At 38.3% G+C, this 18643-nt stretch overlaps 1 protein-coding gene across 5 annotated transcripts in view; it reads right to left on the minus strand.

Annotated features, from left to right (window-relative positions):
- frya (furry homolog a (Drosophila)) overlaps nucleotides 1–12269 on the minus strand; it is an 83522-nt gene extending 71253 nt beyond the window's left edge. For 2 of the 5 annotated variants that reach the window (XM_056272021.1, XM_056272020.1), the window contains exon 1: nucleotides 7042–7235. In XM_056272021.1, coding sequence (XP_056127996.1) covers nucleotides 7042–7111 — 70 coding nt within the window. In that variant the 5' untranslated portion in view covers nucleotides 7112–7235. Of the gene's footprint in view, nucleotides 1–7041; nucleotides 7236–11802 lie in introns of those variants that run through there. The other 3 variants (XM_056272018.1, XM_056272019.1, XM_056272022.1) reach the window with 3 other exon arrangements.
- Nucleotides 12270–18643: the final 6374 nt, after the last annotated feature.

Below are 18643 nucleotides of genomic sequence, written 5' to 3' on the forward strand. Positions count from 1 at the left end.
GTAGCACCTACCCAGGCCCTTGATGAAGTTCACCATGCTGGTTTTATTCCAGCACATTGCTGTGCTATCCATAGTGGGGGAGTAGTATATTTGATCCAGTTTTCCAAACCTCACACGTCCTTATCAATCATTCCAGTGATGGCGGGACCTTCTCCGGTTCGCCACCTGCCCCACTGTAACGTCCCAGTGCGAGTTGAAACAAGTCAGACAATTGTGTGATAACAAATCCAGACGTGTACTCGATTCTTCTGAAGGCTCTCTATTGCAGTGTAAACGTCCACTGCCTCTCGAGACTGAAGGTCAGCCTGGAATTTTTAGCTGAGGTCTGGGCAAGTGTGCAGGACTGACATGTTACAGTGGCATAGTTGCAGGGCTATATTTATCCCTGTGTACACACTATACGTCCTGATCTCCCCTCTGCCACTTACCAACACTGTAAACATCATTTGATTGGGCACAGACTCACTCACTCACTACTCACTCTCACTCCCTTGTCTGCTCGTACGTAAAAACACAGACGGCGTAAAGCAAGATAAACTATCTGAATTCCACTGACTGACTCCATTACACAATCTTGCCTTGGGAAAACAGCCATGGGCAGCAAATGGGATGCCAACAAGGCTTGGAAAATTCAATAAAAAATATTGTAAACAAAATGCAAACAGAACTCATGCCATCAAATGTCAATAAATAAAGAATCAATAAACAAACTACAATTCCATGACGCTGACGTAATCAAATAAAAATGACAGTATAATATAAAACCATTACTTTTTAGTCATTTAATATCATACAAATATATGCATAATACACATACTACTGTTCAAACGTTTGGGGGTTGGTAAGATCTGCATTTATTTGATCAATAATACGGTAAAAACATTGTGTAATATTGTGAAATATTATTACAATTGAATATAATGGTTTTCTATTTTAATATATTTTAAAATGACATTTACATTCTCCTGTAATTGCAAAGCTGGATTTCTTTTGGTGTCCTTTTGGTTGCTCAAGAAACATTTCTTATTATCATTCATGATAAAAACAGTTGTGCTTCTTTTGAGGAAACAGTAATACCTTTTTTTTCAGGATTCTTTTGATGAAAAGTAAAAAAGCAGCATTTATTTGAAACAAAAATCTGCTGTGACATTATAAATGTCTTTATTGTCACTTTTGACAAATTTAATGCACCCTTGCTGGATAAAAGTATTCATTTATTTATTCAAAAAATTACTGACCCCAAAGTTTTGAATGGTAGTAAAATATTAAATAAAACAATCAGGACGAAAGAGCTCAGCAACGACTGAGTCTATATATATATAGCCTATATATGAAGTTTAGACTTGGTCGTTGCTGAGCTCTTTCGTCCTGATTGTTTGCCATGATTCTCTCACTTGGTTAGTGTAGCATTAACTGAAAAAAAAGTTTAAATTGCGCTGACATGACTTCAACATAAGCGATGAGTCTATCTTGGAAAGAAAGATTCATTCAGAGTCATTAAAAAGAAAATTCTCTATGGAGTAAATGAATGCGATTCCATCAGGTTGCTAGGGAGACTGTCATAATAAGTGAAACCAACTAGCAACAGAATACCCTAGTAGCAACCACCTAGCAACTCCCTAGTAAGTATTTTAACACCTATAGAAACTGGACAGCAATGTTCTGGCTAACACCCAGACATTATGGCGTCATTTTCTTCAGAAAACTAGTTTTTGACAGAAGTGGTAAAGGGGTCACTCTGTGCTCCAGTGCCAGTCTAGATGATTACGGCAGCCTGATGCATTACATGTGATTCTGCAAACAAAAGATGGGCTCAGACAGAGCATTACATCAGCGTTCTGCAAAGGAGCCTCTGAGCATTGGCTCCCAACAGGGACAATATAAGACATAGAACAACGCCTCTCTATTTCACAAACACATTGACATGAGACATATACATAAACACAAATACAGTATCCAGACATATGTTTAACCTCTTTTTTCCTTCTAAAACAAATCCTGTTGTGTCCTCCCAACATTTTTCTTGCTCAGGGATGGACAACAAGCATGGAAAAAACATCTAACAAAATCCCCCTCTGATGTAAAAATACATCCAGAGACCCCAACTGTGTACAAAAGATCCCTGGGGACAACTGACATAACTGTAAATGGGACCTATAAAGCCTCATTCATTTGCAGATGGTTATCAGGCTGTTAGCATGCAAAGCCCACTCATCTCCCACTGGTTACTTTCATCAACGAACAGAGAAGAGTTCTCAACGAGAAGTGATGTGGAATCTGCAGCTGAAACTCGAAGGCTACGTTCACACTGTCAGTCCAAGTCGGATTATTTGTGTATCCGATTGGAATCCGATCTAAAATCTTTGACTGTCCACATTCGGAGTATCGCCTGTATCACAGCAACTGTTCAGATCCGATTTGTGTGTCCCATACTGCTTACTGGCGTAGGTATACACCACCAACAACAACAACAACAACAACAACCGCAACATAGAGGAGTTTGCAATACCGTGTTTTTATTTACAACATGGCAATGTATAGCCGCTCTGGACTACTGCGTTTTATAAGGCAGCGGCAGTAATGTAGGAGATTGGTATGCGTGGCTTTATTCCGTGCAATCATCTCTGCCGGTTTCAAAACATGTCTACATTATATTGTCATTTTCTGCTCGTCCAGAGCTTTGCAACAACACAACCTTGATTCTGGAGCGACTTTCGGCATGTTCCCTATAACAACGTCACACATTTACGTTTTACGTGCCGTGACAAAGTCACAGTCTGAAATCCGATTAGAGCGGTCAGACTGAAACGGATTTCCAGAAATGCGATTAGAATAGTATGTATTTCAAACCACAAATGGATGTAGCTCGAAACAGATTTGTAAAAATCACATTTTATGTGATTTCTTGCCATTCACACTTGCTATATCTGATTGGATTTCAATTAGATATGCACAAAAATCGGATTTGAACTGACAGTCTGAACGTAGCCAAAATCATCTTACTGACGCACAATCCCAAACTCTATAGCGGTATTTTCCCACCAAAGTCCAGTTGGCATCCTGACACTTCACACTGCGAGCATTTAGTGCTCAATTCCAATTTACTGCTCAGATCTGATTTTTTTTTTTTTTGTACAGCTGTTCACCTTGTTGTTTTAAATGTGGCCAATATCAGATTCCAGTGTAAACAGATCATAGTCAGGACTGACACACATGCGCAAAAGAATGAGAAAAAAAAAAGACGTCACGCAGCACGCTGTAAACACAAGCGTTTATTTTTTGTGTGATCTGCCATGGAAGCCAGCTAATTTATGAGCAGGTAATATAAAAACCAAAGACGAGGATGTGAAAAAAGAGTTTTTAAACATTTATGATGTTTTTCTTGTATATAGAGCTCCTCACTGACTACCTTTCGCAACTGTTTTGATAACTTCATGTATGTAAAATCTTTGAAGTGACTCACATGAGCGCAGAATTGTGACAAATGTTGATCTAGATTCTAGAGTGACGTAAAAGTCGCATGAATTACAATTTGACTGTTCAGACTGAGGTCACATTGCAAAACACCTGTATCAGATTTAGGACAACACATGAAAGGCTGCATCAAGTGGCCCAAATTGAAAAGATCAGACTCCATGTGGTTTGTGCTGTTCACACTGTTATGGGGGGGGGGGAAACAGATCTGAGTCACATGTGAACATTTGGGCCACATTTGACTGCAGTCTGAATGTAGCTTTGGTGCCCTAAACAAGAAACTAAAGACACGACCAATGACAAAAAGTTATTTTTAAACATACAGAATAAGGGTAACTCTGAACAACACGGTTTCATTTGTTAACATAATTAACTAAATTAGTTAACATGAAATAACAATGAACAATACTTCTACAGTACTTATTAATAATGATAATCTCAACATTTACTAATCAAAATTTGTATAGAACATTACTTGATGCACTGTGAACAAACATCATTTTGAGCATCTTTATTAACTAACATTAACAAAGGTTAAAAATATATTATTGATCAGTAGTTAATGCACTAACTAATGTTAACAAATAAGACATTTTTGTAAATTGTTACCAGACTAAAGCCCTTCAAAGAATAGAAGGCAAAAAATGACATCCAGAGGTCACATCAGTCGCTGTGGGCATCCACACCTATAGTATACTATAACCCGAAGAAACAGGATCAGGTTTTGTAAAGTTGCCCGAACACACTGTACCGATTGAAGAGAGTTGGCTTTCCCTGTGTCATATAGAAAGGTCAGGATTACAAACAGAAAAACTGAAAGATGAGATACGTTCGCAGATATTTGAGCCGTGCTGATTATGACAGCTAAATAACAAGGACATTTTTCCTGGATTTAGCCATTAGGCCTAAGGACACTCGCAGCTCTAAACCTCTGAGCTAGAGCTAAAAATATATTTGGTACACTGTGCAGAGCACATTTGATTTAGTGATTAGAACGATTCACCCATTTACTCTGAGGCAGAGAGAGAGAGAGAGAGAGAGAGAGAGAGAGAGAGAGAGAGAGAGAGAGAGAGAGAGAGAGAGAGAGAGAGAGAGAGAGAGAGAGAGAGAGAGAGAGAGAGAGAGAGAGAGAGAGAGAGATTATGATTTGGTCTAAATTATTATTTCTATTCATGTTTGATATCACTCTGGCTTGAAAAGAAGATGTTTCGTAATTCGTAGAAAATATATTCGCTTCTAAATGACAAAAAAAGTCTGTAAAAACAACATATAAAACATACAAATGTGTGAGGAAAATGCAACTTTTATATATACACTCACCGGCCACTTTATTAGGTACCCCATGCTAGTAACGGGTTGGACCCCCTTTTGCCTTCAGAACTGCCTCAATTCTTCGTGGCATAGATTCAACAAGGTGCTGGAAGCATTCCTCAGGGAGTTTGGTCCATATTGACATGATGGCATCACACAGTTGCCGCAGATTTGTCGGCTGCACATCCATGATGCGAATCTCCCGTTCCACCACATCCCAAAGATGCTCTATTGGGTTGAGATCTGGTGACTGTGGAGGCCATTTTAGTACAGTGAACTCATTGTCATGTTCAAGAAACCAATTTGAAATGATTAGAGCTTTGTGACATGGTGGAAGTAGCCATCAGAGGATGGGTACATGGTGGCCATAAAGGGATGGACATGGTCAGAAACAATGCTCAGGTAGGCCGTGGCATTTAAACGATGCCCAATTGGCACTAAGGGGCCTAAAGTGTGCCAGGAAAACATCCCCCACACCATTACACCACCACCACCAGCCTGCACAGTGGTAACAAGGCATGATGGTTCCATGTTCTCATTCTGTTTACGCCAAATTCTGACTCTAACATCTGAATGTCTCAACAGAAATCGAGACTCATCAGACCAGGCAACATTTTTCCAGTCTTCAACTGTTCAATTTTGGTGAGCTCTTGCAAATTGTAGCCTCTTTTTCCTATTTGTAGTGGAGATGAGTGGTACCCGGTGGAGTCTTCTGCTGTTGTAGCCCATCTGCCTCAAGGTTGTGCGTGTTGTGGCTTCACAAATGCTTTGCTGCATACCTCGGTTGTAACGAGTGGTTATTTCAGTCACTGTTGCCCTTCTATCAGCTCGAACCAGTCTGGCCATTCTCCTCTGACCTCTGGCATCAACAAGGCATTTCCGCCCACAGAACTGCCGCTCACTGGATGTTTTTTCTTTTTCGGACCATTCTCTGTAAACCCTAGAGATGGTTGTGCGTGAAAATCCCAGTAGATTAGCAGTTTCTGAAATACTCAGACCAGCCCTTCTGGCACCAACAATCATGCCACGTTCAAAGTCACTCAAATCAACTTTCTTCCCCATACTGATGCTCGGTTTGAACTGCAGGAGATTGTCTTGACCATGTCTACATGCCTAAATGCACTGAGTTGCCGCCATGTGATTGGCTGCTTAGAAATTAAGTGTTAACGAGCAGTTGGACAGGTGTACCTAATAAAGTGGCCGGTGAGTGTATATATATATATATATATATATATATATAGAGAGAGAGAGAGAGAGAGAGAGAGAGAGAGAGAGAGAGAGAGAGAGAGAGAGAGAGAGAGAGAGAGAGAGAGAGAGAGAGAGAGAGAGAGAGAGAGAGAGAGAGAGAGAGAGAGAGAGAGAGAGAATATTTCATTTTAATAGCTAAAAATATACTTTTTGGTTTGGATCATTTTATAAATTTTCAGTCAATTTTATTTGTATAGCGCTTTTCACAATACACAGTTTCAAAGAAAGAAAATGTAGAAAGATTTACATATATAACTTCTTTTTTAAACAAATACTTTTTATTGTTTACACACCAAAAAGTATGTTTAAGCTATTAAAAGTAAATCAACATTGATTTCTAAAGGAGACACTGCTGCTTTAAGCTGATTGGCAGAGGGCTGACCAGCCCTCACAGATGATTGGTCGGTTAGGCTGGTGAGAACAGGCACCTGACATACACTGCTCTTGGGAGCATACTGTGTACCACAACACCAGGACAGGGATTACTAAGCAAAATAAACACAAATGTCAGCCAAACTGAAAATTCAACCATGTCATTCCAAACCTGTATGTCTTTCTTACTTCTGCGAAACACACACAAAAATATATTTTTTGAAAAATGTCTCTGTGCTTTTTGTCCATACAATAAAAGTCACCGGGGTGTTTTGGATGCCAACATTTTCCACAATATCTTCTTGTCCACGGGAGAAATTAATTCATACACAAAGTTTAGAACAACATGAGGATGAATAAATGACCTTTATAATAAATGAATTTTGCATGAGCTATCCCTTTAAGCCTGATTCATAAGCATCATTTGACCACACGCACATACAAAAAAAGTAAAACAGAGATAGCAATGCATGCCATAAAATCCATATTATGCTGATCCCCATGCGTACTAAATAAAAGAGGACAACAACACCAGAGCACGTGTACCAGAGCAACAAACTCGCATGCAAACTAAATCAGGATCCATCCCGCCAGCCCTGGCTGTGATCCCGCAGCTCTGAGCGCCAAGATACTCACTGCTGCTCCAGGACTTCAGAAGGGACTTGATGCTGATCTCAAAGAAACCCGAATCCTGCTGGCTGGCCATATCTGCCGGCGGATAAGTTGGTGAAGTCAGTCCGAGGATGCTGCAGTCCTGTACATTTCCAGAATAGGCAGGTGGAATCCACTGCTATGGGAGAGTGATGCTGCCACCAGAGACTGAGCCAGAACAGAGCGCCACAGATCCGCTAAGCTCTCCCCCTCCTCCTCGTCCTCCTCTCCAACACACCCTCCCTCCCTCCCTCTCTCTCTCTAGACAGGTTCACTTTAAATAACCCATCGTCGGAGGCTGTGAGCAGTGCAGGGAGAGCGGGGAGAAATCCTCTTAGCCCCGCGTGGTTAATTATAACCTGTTTGTTTGCATCCCAAGTGAGAGAGACTCTCCTGACTGTTGTCCTCAGCTTGAGTGTGTGAGAATAGCCATGAAAGAGACATCTGGTAGGTCAGTATCCTGATGTGCAGGGGAAAAAGAAGCCCCTGATGATATGCCACAAATGTTTTTTTCTACTAGCCTACTGTGGTTTATGTACCTGCGTGTGTTCCAAATAGCAATAGTAGCACTTAGCAGCCACCGATGCCTCTGGATAAAAGAAAATAAAAGACAAAATCTAAAGCCGGTCTATTTTCCAAATAATATTACTACAATGGTCTTCAACATATTGGAGAATTAAAACACTTAGGCCCTATATAACAATTAAAAATGTCTGAATGTCATTGCATTAGAAAATATGAAACCAAGTGGTATCTAATTCTGCAAACAAATGATGATAAAGCTTCACATTACTTTTACTTTTAACAAACTAGTCATAGGCTGATTTTTAAAGGAACAGTTCGCTCAAAAATAGTTTGCTGATTATTTACTCACCCCAAGGCCATGATATCTCTTCAGCTGAGGAAAGAAAGTCATATTGATCTTGGATGGCCTCGGGGCGAGTAAATAATCAAGACATTTTCATTTTTAGGTGAACTATTCCTTTAAAGAATGCCTGAAGTCAGTTTATCTCAAGATAAAGGTGTAGTTCATGTCATTAACTAAAGAAATGAATACTTTTATTCAGCAAGGGCACATTACATTTTTCAAAAGTGACAGTAAAAACTTTTAGATTGATAAATATAATGATAAAAAAATGTTTTTTTTTGGACCAAAGAACCCTGAAAAAAGTATCTTAGTTTACACAAAAATAACCAGCTAAGCTTTTTTAAACTGTAAAAAAAATTAAAATAATGAAAATAATAAAAAATGTTTTCTTGACCATCAAATCAGCATATTAGAATGATTTCTGAAGGATCATGTGACACTAAAGACTGAGTGCTGATGATGCTGAAAATTCACATTTGCATAACAGGAATAAAATACAATTTAAAATATATTCAAACAGAAAATGTTTTTTAAAATGATTCCAAACTGTATTTTTGACCAAATGAATGCAGCCTTGGTGAGTTTAAGAAACTTCTTTCAAAAACCGTTAAAACCAGCTCTAAACTTTTGAATGCCAATTTATCTATTATTTTCTTTTTTTAAACCAGACAAATGGTGTGTGTGTGTGTGTGTGTGTGTGTGTGTGTGTGTGTGTGTGTGTGTGTGTGTGTGTGTGTGTGTGTGTGTGTGTGTGTGTGTGTGTGTGTGTGTGTGTGTGTGTGTGTGTGTGTGTGTGTGTGTGTGTGTGTGTGTGTGTGTGTGTGTGTGTGTGAAATGTTTAGCACTTTTCTTTAAATAAAATGTCACTTGGTTTGTTATTTTGTAATATAGAACACATTCATTCATTTTTATTTATGGCTTAAGAGTTGAAATACTTTTTTGGGACACTGTTTATTCCAAAGCCTTGTCTACTCTTTGTGTGGCACCCATGACCTGACTTCCTTGACTTTGAATATTGGTTTTGGCTTGAACCAGTACTAAAGTCCCCATTCATCACAAGTGTCAGTCAAGTATGAAGAAAAGGGCTGAAAAGAGACAACTGCAGGGCAGCCAGAACAATAATGTCAGCGCATTTTCACATGCTATTTTCTTCATTTCTTTGCTGAGAAACAAAGTGCAAAGCTCACAAGAAGTCAGCAAAGGTCAAACGCAGTGCAATCAATGCAGCGGTGAACAAGTTTGAGACATTTGTAAGCAAAATTCTCCTTCACAAATGCACTTTAAACACAAATGATATCAGCATGGTATGAATTACTCTACCTGTCTAAAATACAAACATAAACAGCATATTTCAGATTCAGCACGCACAGAGCTTTGGATGTTACACAGCTGATTTGCTGGCAAGCAATGCACATCCTGAGTCTGAGTCACTCCATAATCCCATCATGCCCCTCTCTATCCCTCCGATGTCAAGAACTTGCCCTTAATTACATAATGCTCACACTCTATTCATCAGGCCAGTTTAGAGTCGCCCATTTGTGTTCTGCGGGAAAATAGTCTATTAATTCATATATAACATCAATCTGAGTGGAAGCCACTGAATTTAATAACAGGAGTGTCTACTTATATGCTTCTGATTCAAACAATTGTAGATATAATAAGATACAGCGTGTTTTAATAGAAAGTTGATGAGTCAGTTTTAGCACATGCTTTTTTATATTTTCATATGCAAATACCCTAGACAGTCCAGACAGTAAGCTATGTCAACAGTGCCGCATCTTTTCCTCTGACTAATTCACAACTAGGATTTGCCTACAGGGAACAACGGATTCGGTGCTTCCCTGTTTTTGTTTATCTTTCAAACATTAAAGCATTGCTACAGCGGAGGGTTATAGTGATAACATTATGGCAATTCAACAATCATTTATTTCAAATGTAAACTCAAAATATATACTTATCCCAGTAACATAAGATCGGACACGGTAACATTATGAGATTGGAGCTTACATTGCATAATGTCCTGGCTGAACTATCTCTCAACCTTTCAACCAGACCATTAACACCCCGCAGTGCAAATGGAGCGCTTGATGGGTGGAAATGCCCAAAAAGCTAAAGGGCACAAGCCTGAAAGCATCGTATTGGAAAATGGCTCAAGGGAATTACTCAAAAAGCACTCAAGTGAAATCAAGCTATCAAATAAAATAAAGTAATTGATTAGTAACTGATTGTATCTGATGTTTGGGATATTTGATAACCTTACAAACAAAAATCAATTTTCTCATCACAGGCATTCATTGGCAGGTCTTTTCTTTCGGACAGAGTAAATATTTAGTCTTAAGCCTTCAGGGGGAGTATGGGCAGGTTGTTCGGCAGGTTGAGTCCCATTAAGAGCCTATTAAAAGCATTTTCAAGCTCTGATGAAGTGATGGAATGTGAGGCATGTCTCACTGATGCAGGCGTCACTGTGGATATCAGTACCAGCTCCGCACTCCTCTTTTTTTCTGTCTACTTTTCCTCCCTGTGCTGGTTTTTTCTCTCTCTCCCTCTCCACCCTCTGGCCCCTCTTTCTCCTCTCACCTTATCCTCCTTTTCAGACTACTTCAAGGAAATGCACACAAAGACAAGGCTCAAGTAACATTTTCAGTGTCTCTCCTCATCTAAGCGGTCTCTGTGCGTCCTGTCATTTACATCCAACTGTTATCACATTAAACACACATTAAACAATCAGGATAGGTACTGTGGGGTCCAAAAAGTCTGATAGCTTTACGGAATTACAAAGATATGACCAGCATAACAATTTGAGTTAAAGTTCAAATTAAAGTTATCAGAATGCCTTAGTATTTAGTTGATGCCGCTCTAATGAACTTTCTACCGTATTTGTTTAAAAATCCTGAAATGTATAAATGCACTTAAATCATTTTTAATAATTAAATAAATAAACGTCATGCTTAATTGAAATTAAATAAGTTATGTGAAATTGTCAAGTTTCCTCTTTAATTTTTTTCAATTACGTGAAGTTTTTTTTACTTAATAAGTTTAGACAAAGGGTTTCCTCACTTTTTTAAGTCAACTGATCACTTTTACAGTGTGGTTTCCACAAAAATATTAAGCAGCGCAACCATTTTCAACATTGATAATCAAAAGTAATGTATATGAATGCTGAATATTCAGCTTTGTCGTCACAGGAATAAACTAGCCTACATTTTAAAATATATTCAAATAGAAAAAAGTTTTTCAATTGTAATAATATTTCACAATATTCTCTTTGTTCTCTTGATCAAATAAATGCAGCCCTGATCAGCGCAAGATACTTCTTTCAATAACACACACTCATACTGAAAAAATCTGAAAAAAATCATACTGACCCAAATCATTTAAACAGTAATGTAAGTTTCTTTCTTTTAACTTTCTTTTCAACATTTCTGTACATTTCCAGATTTTGAATCCCAGACTTTTGGACCGCACTGTATGTCAAGTCTTGCCAAATCATTTTAGATGATCAAGGACTTCCCTGTCATAGAGTAACAGCAATCCAGCAATTCAGTTCTAAATTCAGATGAAAATTAGGGTGACCGCCACAAAACACTTTGATATCCATTTCCTCACGTTTCAGCACATCACTATGGCAGTTTTCACGGCACACATTCTGTTGGCTCATATACAAATGTGATAATCTGAAAGCAAAGTCTATTTTAACAAACATGACGCCAGATTCTTGAGGTAACCAATAAATATCTATAGACGTTGAGGCATTTCACACATGGTTAATAGAAAAACTTATGAAGTTGACCACCCTAGCAAAGCAGCCTCTAATATTTGCTCCAATCTCTCATTTCATAGCAGACAGTGACAACAAATGAACACCAATCAGCACCTACATGCCAGAATAGTGGGCCTTTTCCTGCACCGGATCTTCTTGAACTTCCCGCGAAAGTCACCGCTCAGCATCAGGTCTTCAGGAAAGCTGGCCATGCTCACCACTTCAATCCCATCATTCTCCTGATGCACCGGCAGCTCCTTGCAGCCACGCTCGCCGATCGGCATCTCCAGTTAACGTCAGGCTTTCCACAGCGGGACCATTGAACTTGTGATTTTCAGTTTGTTTGCTCTCCTTCTGTTGCTCTTTCTCTCGTCGTTTCCTTCTCACAGAAGGATCCTGATCCTGGGCTGTTTGTTATCCCAGTGTGTGCATGGGTGTGTGTGTGTGTGTGGTGTGGAGAGATGCAGCCAGATATGAGCCAGGCTCCACGCTGCAAGTGTGTTTTAACCCCCTTGCGCTTGTCAAAGCAGTTCAGCCAGTTACAGTACAACGTATGAGAACAGGCAGGTGTAGGATTACTGTGCCGCCCAGTGACAGAATACGAAAGGAAAAGGAAAACGGAGAAAAAGAAAGAGACACAGGAAATGCTGCAGTGGGCAGCTCTCCGTCGTCTGTGAGTAGTTATCACAAACAAGCTGCTTCCGTCATTCGGTGTAATTGAGTCCTCATCCTGTGATAGTCCAGAGGGTGGGATTCCCCAAAGATAATGCAGATCCTTGCACGGAGAGGCATCCCCAAACTCCGCTGGGATGGAGGAATCATTTGTGCCTGTAATTTGCATTTGAAAGCTCAGATGTGGATTGTCCTTATTAAGTCACTTAGAGAAAAACTTAGCACAGACTATGTAATGGGAATTGTTGCATCATGGGTGTAAACCCTCAAAGGCTTAATAAGAAATCCCTGTAAAAAAAACAAAAAAACAAAAAAAAAACCTCTCTTACCTTCTGACGCTCATTTGTACTTAGAAATAGCACCAGAAATGGCCCACACCTACGTGAATGGATTTTTCCACTGTTACCATACATGAGAAATACAAACCCACTTTGTGTGCACGTATAGGCGTTTTCTGTTTTAAAAAGTGAGTCTGTTTAGCCAGCTAGTACACTGAAGAATAGATAGACTGTATGCCACAAGAAAAATACAATTAGTGTTTTTCCCCTGCATGATCTGGGTTAGTCACACCCTGTAATGTTGCGTAATACATTTGTACTATTCAAATTTGAAGAGAATAAAATAGGGGAAAGGTTCAGCTTGTGAAAAGTTCCTAATGGAAAACCACAATTGAATTAGGAGGAATGTAACCACACAAAATCACTTAAGCATTCAAATTACAGCTATGAAAGGATTGCTGGCGTTTTTGGTGAAAAAGTCAAGTGAATTTGAGGGCGTAACTTCATGGATTTTTAGGATGTTCAATTTTGCATGAACAGCTATATCAAATGTATAATACTGTTCAAACTTTTGGGTTCGGTAAGTTTCTCTGAAGACATCTCTTATTTTAAATTTTTATATATTTTAAAATGTAAATTATTCTTGTGATTGTAAAGCTGAATTTTCAGCATTATTACTCCAGTCTTCAGTGTCGCATGATCCTTCAGAAATCAGTCTAATATGATGATTTGCTGCTCAAGAAATTATTATTATCAATGTGGAAAACAGTTGTGCGGCTTAATATTTTAGTGGAAAACTTTTTATCGGGATTCTTTGATGGACAAAGTTCGAAACAACAGCATTTGTTTGAAATAGAAATGGTTTATAACATTATAAATGTCTTTACTGTCACTTTTGATCAATTTAATGCATCATTGCTTAATAAAAGCATTAAATTATTTTTTAAAAGTCCCCAAACTTTTAAACAGTAGTGTATATGTTTTGTTTAAAAGAATATGGCAGGGTTTTTTTTGTTTTGTTTTTTGTCAAATCTGAATTTCAAAACCAATGTTTTAAAAGGTGACTTTTAACATAAATTGTAACATAAGTTGCACCAATGCAATGTTTGTTAAAAAGGTCTTGTGAAATCTAGAAGAAGAAAAATGGGGTAACTGCGCCCTCTAGAGTTAAAAGTAGAAACAAGCATATGCAGGACTGCCACAACTTGCAACTCAAATGTGCACGTTTAAAGAATACCATAAAAATCCATAAGAAAGGACATGATAACATGTCATACATATGCCTACAAATGGAGTATATCATATCAAAAACTAAAGAAGATAATGTCATGCCTGTGATAAATTCATTGATCGCAAGAGCATGCTTTAAAGACCGTCTCCGTTTATAGTCAAAAGCTGTTTCATAATCTCCAGAAATGCAGAGCAGGTCTCTGTGGGCAGAGAGAAGTAGGCGAGAGTTTGGCGAAGAGAGTCAACACCTCCGGGCACTGGGAGAATTCAGCAAGCTGTTGCCATGGCGAGGGACATCTGAATTTGCATACGCAGAGAAGGGCCTGGTGAATAATTGATAAATGCCTATTATTAGAATAAACTCATTTAAAGTTAATTGTACTCTGATGAGCCTTCTGTAAATTCCAGAGAAAACAAGGAGCAAATGTAAGCAACAGCAACAAACATCTGCCACACTGCAAATTATCGACTCGACACTCTCATCTGGATGAGTGTGTACTTTGTCTCTGTTGACCCATATTTCTCAATCATTTGCATCAAACGCTTTGGAGAATATGTGCTTATTGAGTTTAAAACGCTGTAGTTCAACACAAACTCTAGAAGATCAATTGCTCAAATGATTTCTGAGAAAAGCAACAGCAAAATGCCATTAAGGGGAAAAAAGCTGAAAACATGTTAAATAGTTTCGGACTAGTGCATTGTTCCAGGCAATAATAGCTTTAATGCCTGGAGATGGTGAGAACATATCATGTGACTCATCAAAGCAGCTCTTCCAACCTGATCTCATGTACATCCACCCGTCTAAGTGCTTCATCTGCCATCTGGAGCTCAGAGACTCCGAGCACATCGAGAGGCGTCTACGTATCTGCTCCCCATCGCAACACACAAACCCCAACTGGACATTTAACACTGGCTTTACACTAGACACTTTGCATTGAGCACATGGCTGTTTTAGGATTTCGTGTAGATTTTTAAGCAGTTCATACTAGGATTTAAAATTAATTAAAAGAATAAGAATTAATAACAAGCCCTAATGCTTTGCAAATATTAGGCTCTGCTTCTGTAATAAAAGCCGTTCTTTACTAGGTTTTGTGTTTACTTGATTTCATGCATTGCTATTATGTATTACTGTATGTTGTACTATATTACTACTACATGTTCTGACTGATTTTAGCACATTGCTTTGTAGTTTAGCAGTATTATTATCTTTATACTATTATAGTATTCATCAATATATTCAATCAGCTTATATTGCAATACTTTGAATACCTTTTTAGTCATTTTTTATGCTTTTAATTCTTTTTTATTTCAGTTTTAGTCATTTTAGTCATTTTTCCCCCTCCATTCCGTCACAGATGGAGTTTAGGTTCCTTGCCACTGTCATATTTGGCTTGCTTATTTGGGGTCACTTAATATTCAACAATATTATTGATCAGACTGTAGGATGAGAACTGAACTGGGCTGGACGATGACACCACTGTTTTCTACAGAGCTGCTTTAGTCCAATTGAACTAATTTAATAATTAATGATCTTTACAACGGATCTGAATCAACACTGAACTGACTTTAGCTGAACAATAACACTATTTTCTTTTAGAGCTGCTTTACAGCAGAATTGAATTCTGTTTGCATCATTATTTCCCCGTTGATCACTGTAAAGCTGATTTAAAACTATCTGTATTGCATAAAGCGCTATATAAATAGAAGTGGCTTGACTTGACAATAATAAATATTTCTGTAAATAAAAATGAAATTTTAAAATATATATATATTTAAATATATGTATTTAATTATTTGTTGAAGAAAAATTATTTATTATACAAATAATTCTATAGCATTAGCAAGCAAAAGGTGCCAATGAATGCAGCATTCTTAGTTGAGACTGGTGTTCGCTGTATGAAAGTACCGGTTCTTTCTGCTCCACTGATAATGGGGTCTTTCAGGGCATCTGGGTCCTCACCCTGCACCTGTCCTTCTAACTGCTCGTCTGTTAGCAAACAGAGGCACAGCTCATTTCTGACATCCAATCAGACAGGTCAGAAACTGCTGATGGGCGGAGCTTACATCTCATCACCCTATGGCATCGAAGAAAACCGGTGCCACTGACGCTGCTCATATCTACGCTGCTCGTATCTGGTTACGGCCAGGTGATTCTGATCTTTTTTCGTTCCCGGCATCGATACGTATACACAAACGTTCATTGTTCAGCTTTCAAGATGGGAAAAGGAAATCAGCCGTTGGCTCGGGTTCAACAATCAAGCGTTTGACACTCACAAAAGACCTCCGTCTCAAGTGACACATGAAGACGTTGGTGTTTGAATGTCCCTGGGCCTCGGCCATTGTCTGAATGGCAACGTTCAAGCCAAGTCATAATTGAACTGTATGCGAACAGGATTCAGGCTAATTAGATGATGCTTGCATGTGCCTTTGGATGAAACGCAATGTGTTGGCGGATGAACATGAAGAATATATCAAATTAAAAAAGAGAAGGATCATGACTATGTAAAGACACCAGATCATAAAGCTTCCTGCCCACCTTCTCGCATATTTTTAGTAGCGTACTAAACCAGCACGGTTGCCTGAGAAACAAGCTTCTGTGGGATGTTCTTCAAACAGATGTCTGGGAATGTTCTTGTCAGAATGATTCAATAAACTCTGGAATGACAGCTAAAGAGAGTGAATTACAGCAAATCATTGCACTGTCATAAAGGTCAACTCCATTGGTCTCTGATAGCTTCACTTCTATTAGCTATTCTAAGACAACAAGAATTGTTATAAGCAAATCACAACCATTTGTATGGTTCACAATAGCACTTTTATATAATAAGGTTTGGCAATTCCTCCAGCAGCATGGGCTCATTTACATAAAAGCACGCCTATACAGAACTGTTGCATATTCCTATTATATTATTTATTGAACTATTTTGCTAAAATGGATTAGTCAACACTGCTTATTTACATATTATTTATTATTTACAACAAAATTATTTGTAATATTTCACAAGCAATCAGCACTCTTTTATATTCAAACCTATATGAATTTATTTCCTCTGTTGAACACAAAAGAAGATATTTCGAAGAATATGGGTAACTACAGTTTCAGGTCCCCATTGACTTCCATAGAAGGAAATGAAGTCAATGGTGCCCCACAACTGTTTGGTTACCGACATTCTTCAAAATATCTTCTTTTGTGCTCAACAGAGGAAAGAAATTCTTACAGGTTTGGAGCAGCATGAGGGTGAGTAAATGATGAAAGAATTTTCATTTTTGGGTGAACTATCCCTTTAATAAATATTGTTTCAAATCACTGTTAGTTCATGTTAGATCAGCTCTATTAAATAATATTAACATATGCAACCTTTGATTGTAATAATCTAATATTACATTGAGTAAACTTATTGTAAACTGTAACCAATTTGTTTTATTTTTAGCTTTTATATAATAATGTTTGGCAGGCCCTCTAGCAGCATGGGATAATTTACATAAATGCACGCCTACATACAGTATGGTTGCATTGTGCTATTCTATTCTTTATTTAACAGGAATAAGTGAATGTATGAAAAAGCATCAAAGTCTGTTCATATTCTTTATTCTGATCTACTCCCTAAAAAGAGGTAATTCAATATTCTTTGGTAGGACAGCTGTAGTCAAAGAAACCTGCAAATAAAGGATTGGTCAGTAATAGTATACCGTATAAAATGTTAATAGTTGCATTTTATCTCAGAAGTATTAAATAATCCCTGGTTAATGGAGATACGTCAGAATTTGATGCGTCCCAGTTTATCCAAAAATAAACACATGCGCAACATGTTGCAAACCTCATCACGCATAATTAGGCTACCCACGAGTCACGACCATAGTAAACTTTTGTTATAATCCTTCATGCAGATACCCTATACAGAACGATTTCTGGGAATGTAGTTCAAGAAACGTGAAGGATAGAGTTCACGAGATGAATATTTTATAGGCTACAAAGTGTGGATTCACAGAGGTGACAGATAAACCGCTCCAGATGACAGTCGCCAATAAGTGAATAGACGTAGCCTACCTGTGAGGAAAGGACTTTTCTCGACTACTGCTCCATCCTAAAGTTGCTGCGGCTGCGATGAATTCTCGCACTTGCCTCGAGGTATGCGGAGCCTCTGCCTCGTTACGACTGTCAATCAAACAAGTAGTGTGAAGTCGTAAGCTCCTCCCATTTGTTAAGCCCCTCCTATCGGCAGCCCTGAACCTAGCGTGTTACAACGAACTTACCGGTATTCTATTTGTCAGTCATTGTGTCTTTACTTCACAAACATAACTTACTCCAAAACGATATAGTTATAAGTTATTGTGTTAATATATGAATGATGTCCACTCAGCCGTTCGATGTAGAAAAATAAACACTTTTCCACCTTGAATGGGTTTGTTTTGAAAATGACCGTGACCGGCTAATTATACATTATTATCCAGCTTATTACACGGCTACTTAACAAATACATGGACATTACATATTGATATCTTTATTTCCATACTTTTAGCTTAAAGCTTCATCTAAAAACGTTCATCACAACAACAAACACTAATTAATATTTAATTCTCATCGACCTTTTTAGTGTCTCTTACCGGTTCCTTATTCTCCTGAGTAATGTTTTCGTTTTCTTGATTAAACTGGAGAATCCTTTTATCAAAAGTTGTATGCTGATTATTATATAAATTCACAAGATCCGAGGCCTTTCTGCAGTTGGTAACGTTAGTCGTAGTAACCGTTTTGAGTCACAAGGTGGCGGCAATTAAACG

This window comes from Rhinichthys klamathensis, unplaced genomic scaffold (assembly GCF_029890125.1).
Source record: "Rhinichthys klamathensis goyatoka isolate OS25496 unplaced genomic scaffold, OSU_Roscu_1.1 h1tg000329l_1, whole genome shotgun sequence".
In the NCBI taxonomy this organism is placed as follows: Eukaryota; Metazoa; Chordata; class Actinopteri; order Cypriniformes; family Leuciscidae; genus Rhinichthys; species Rhinichthys klamathensis.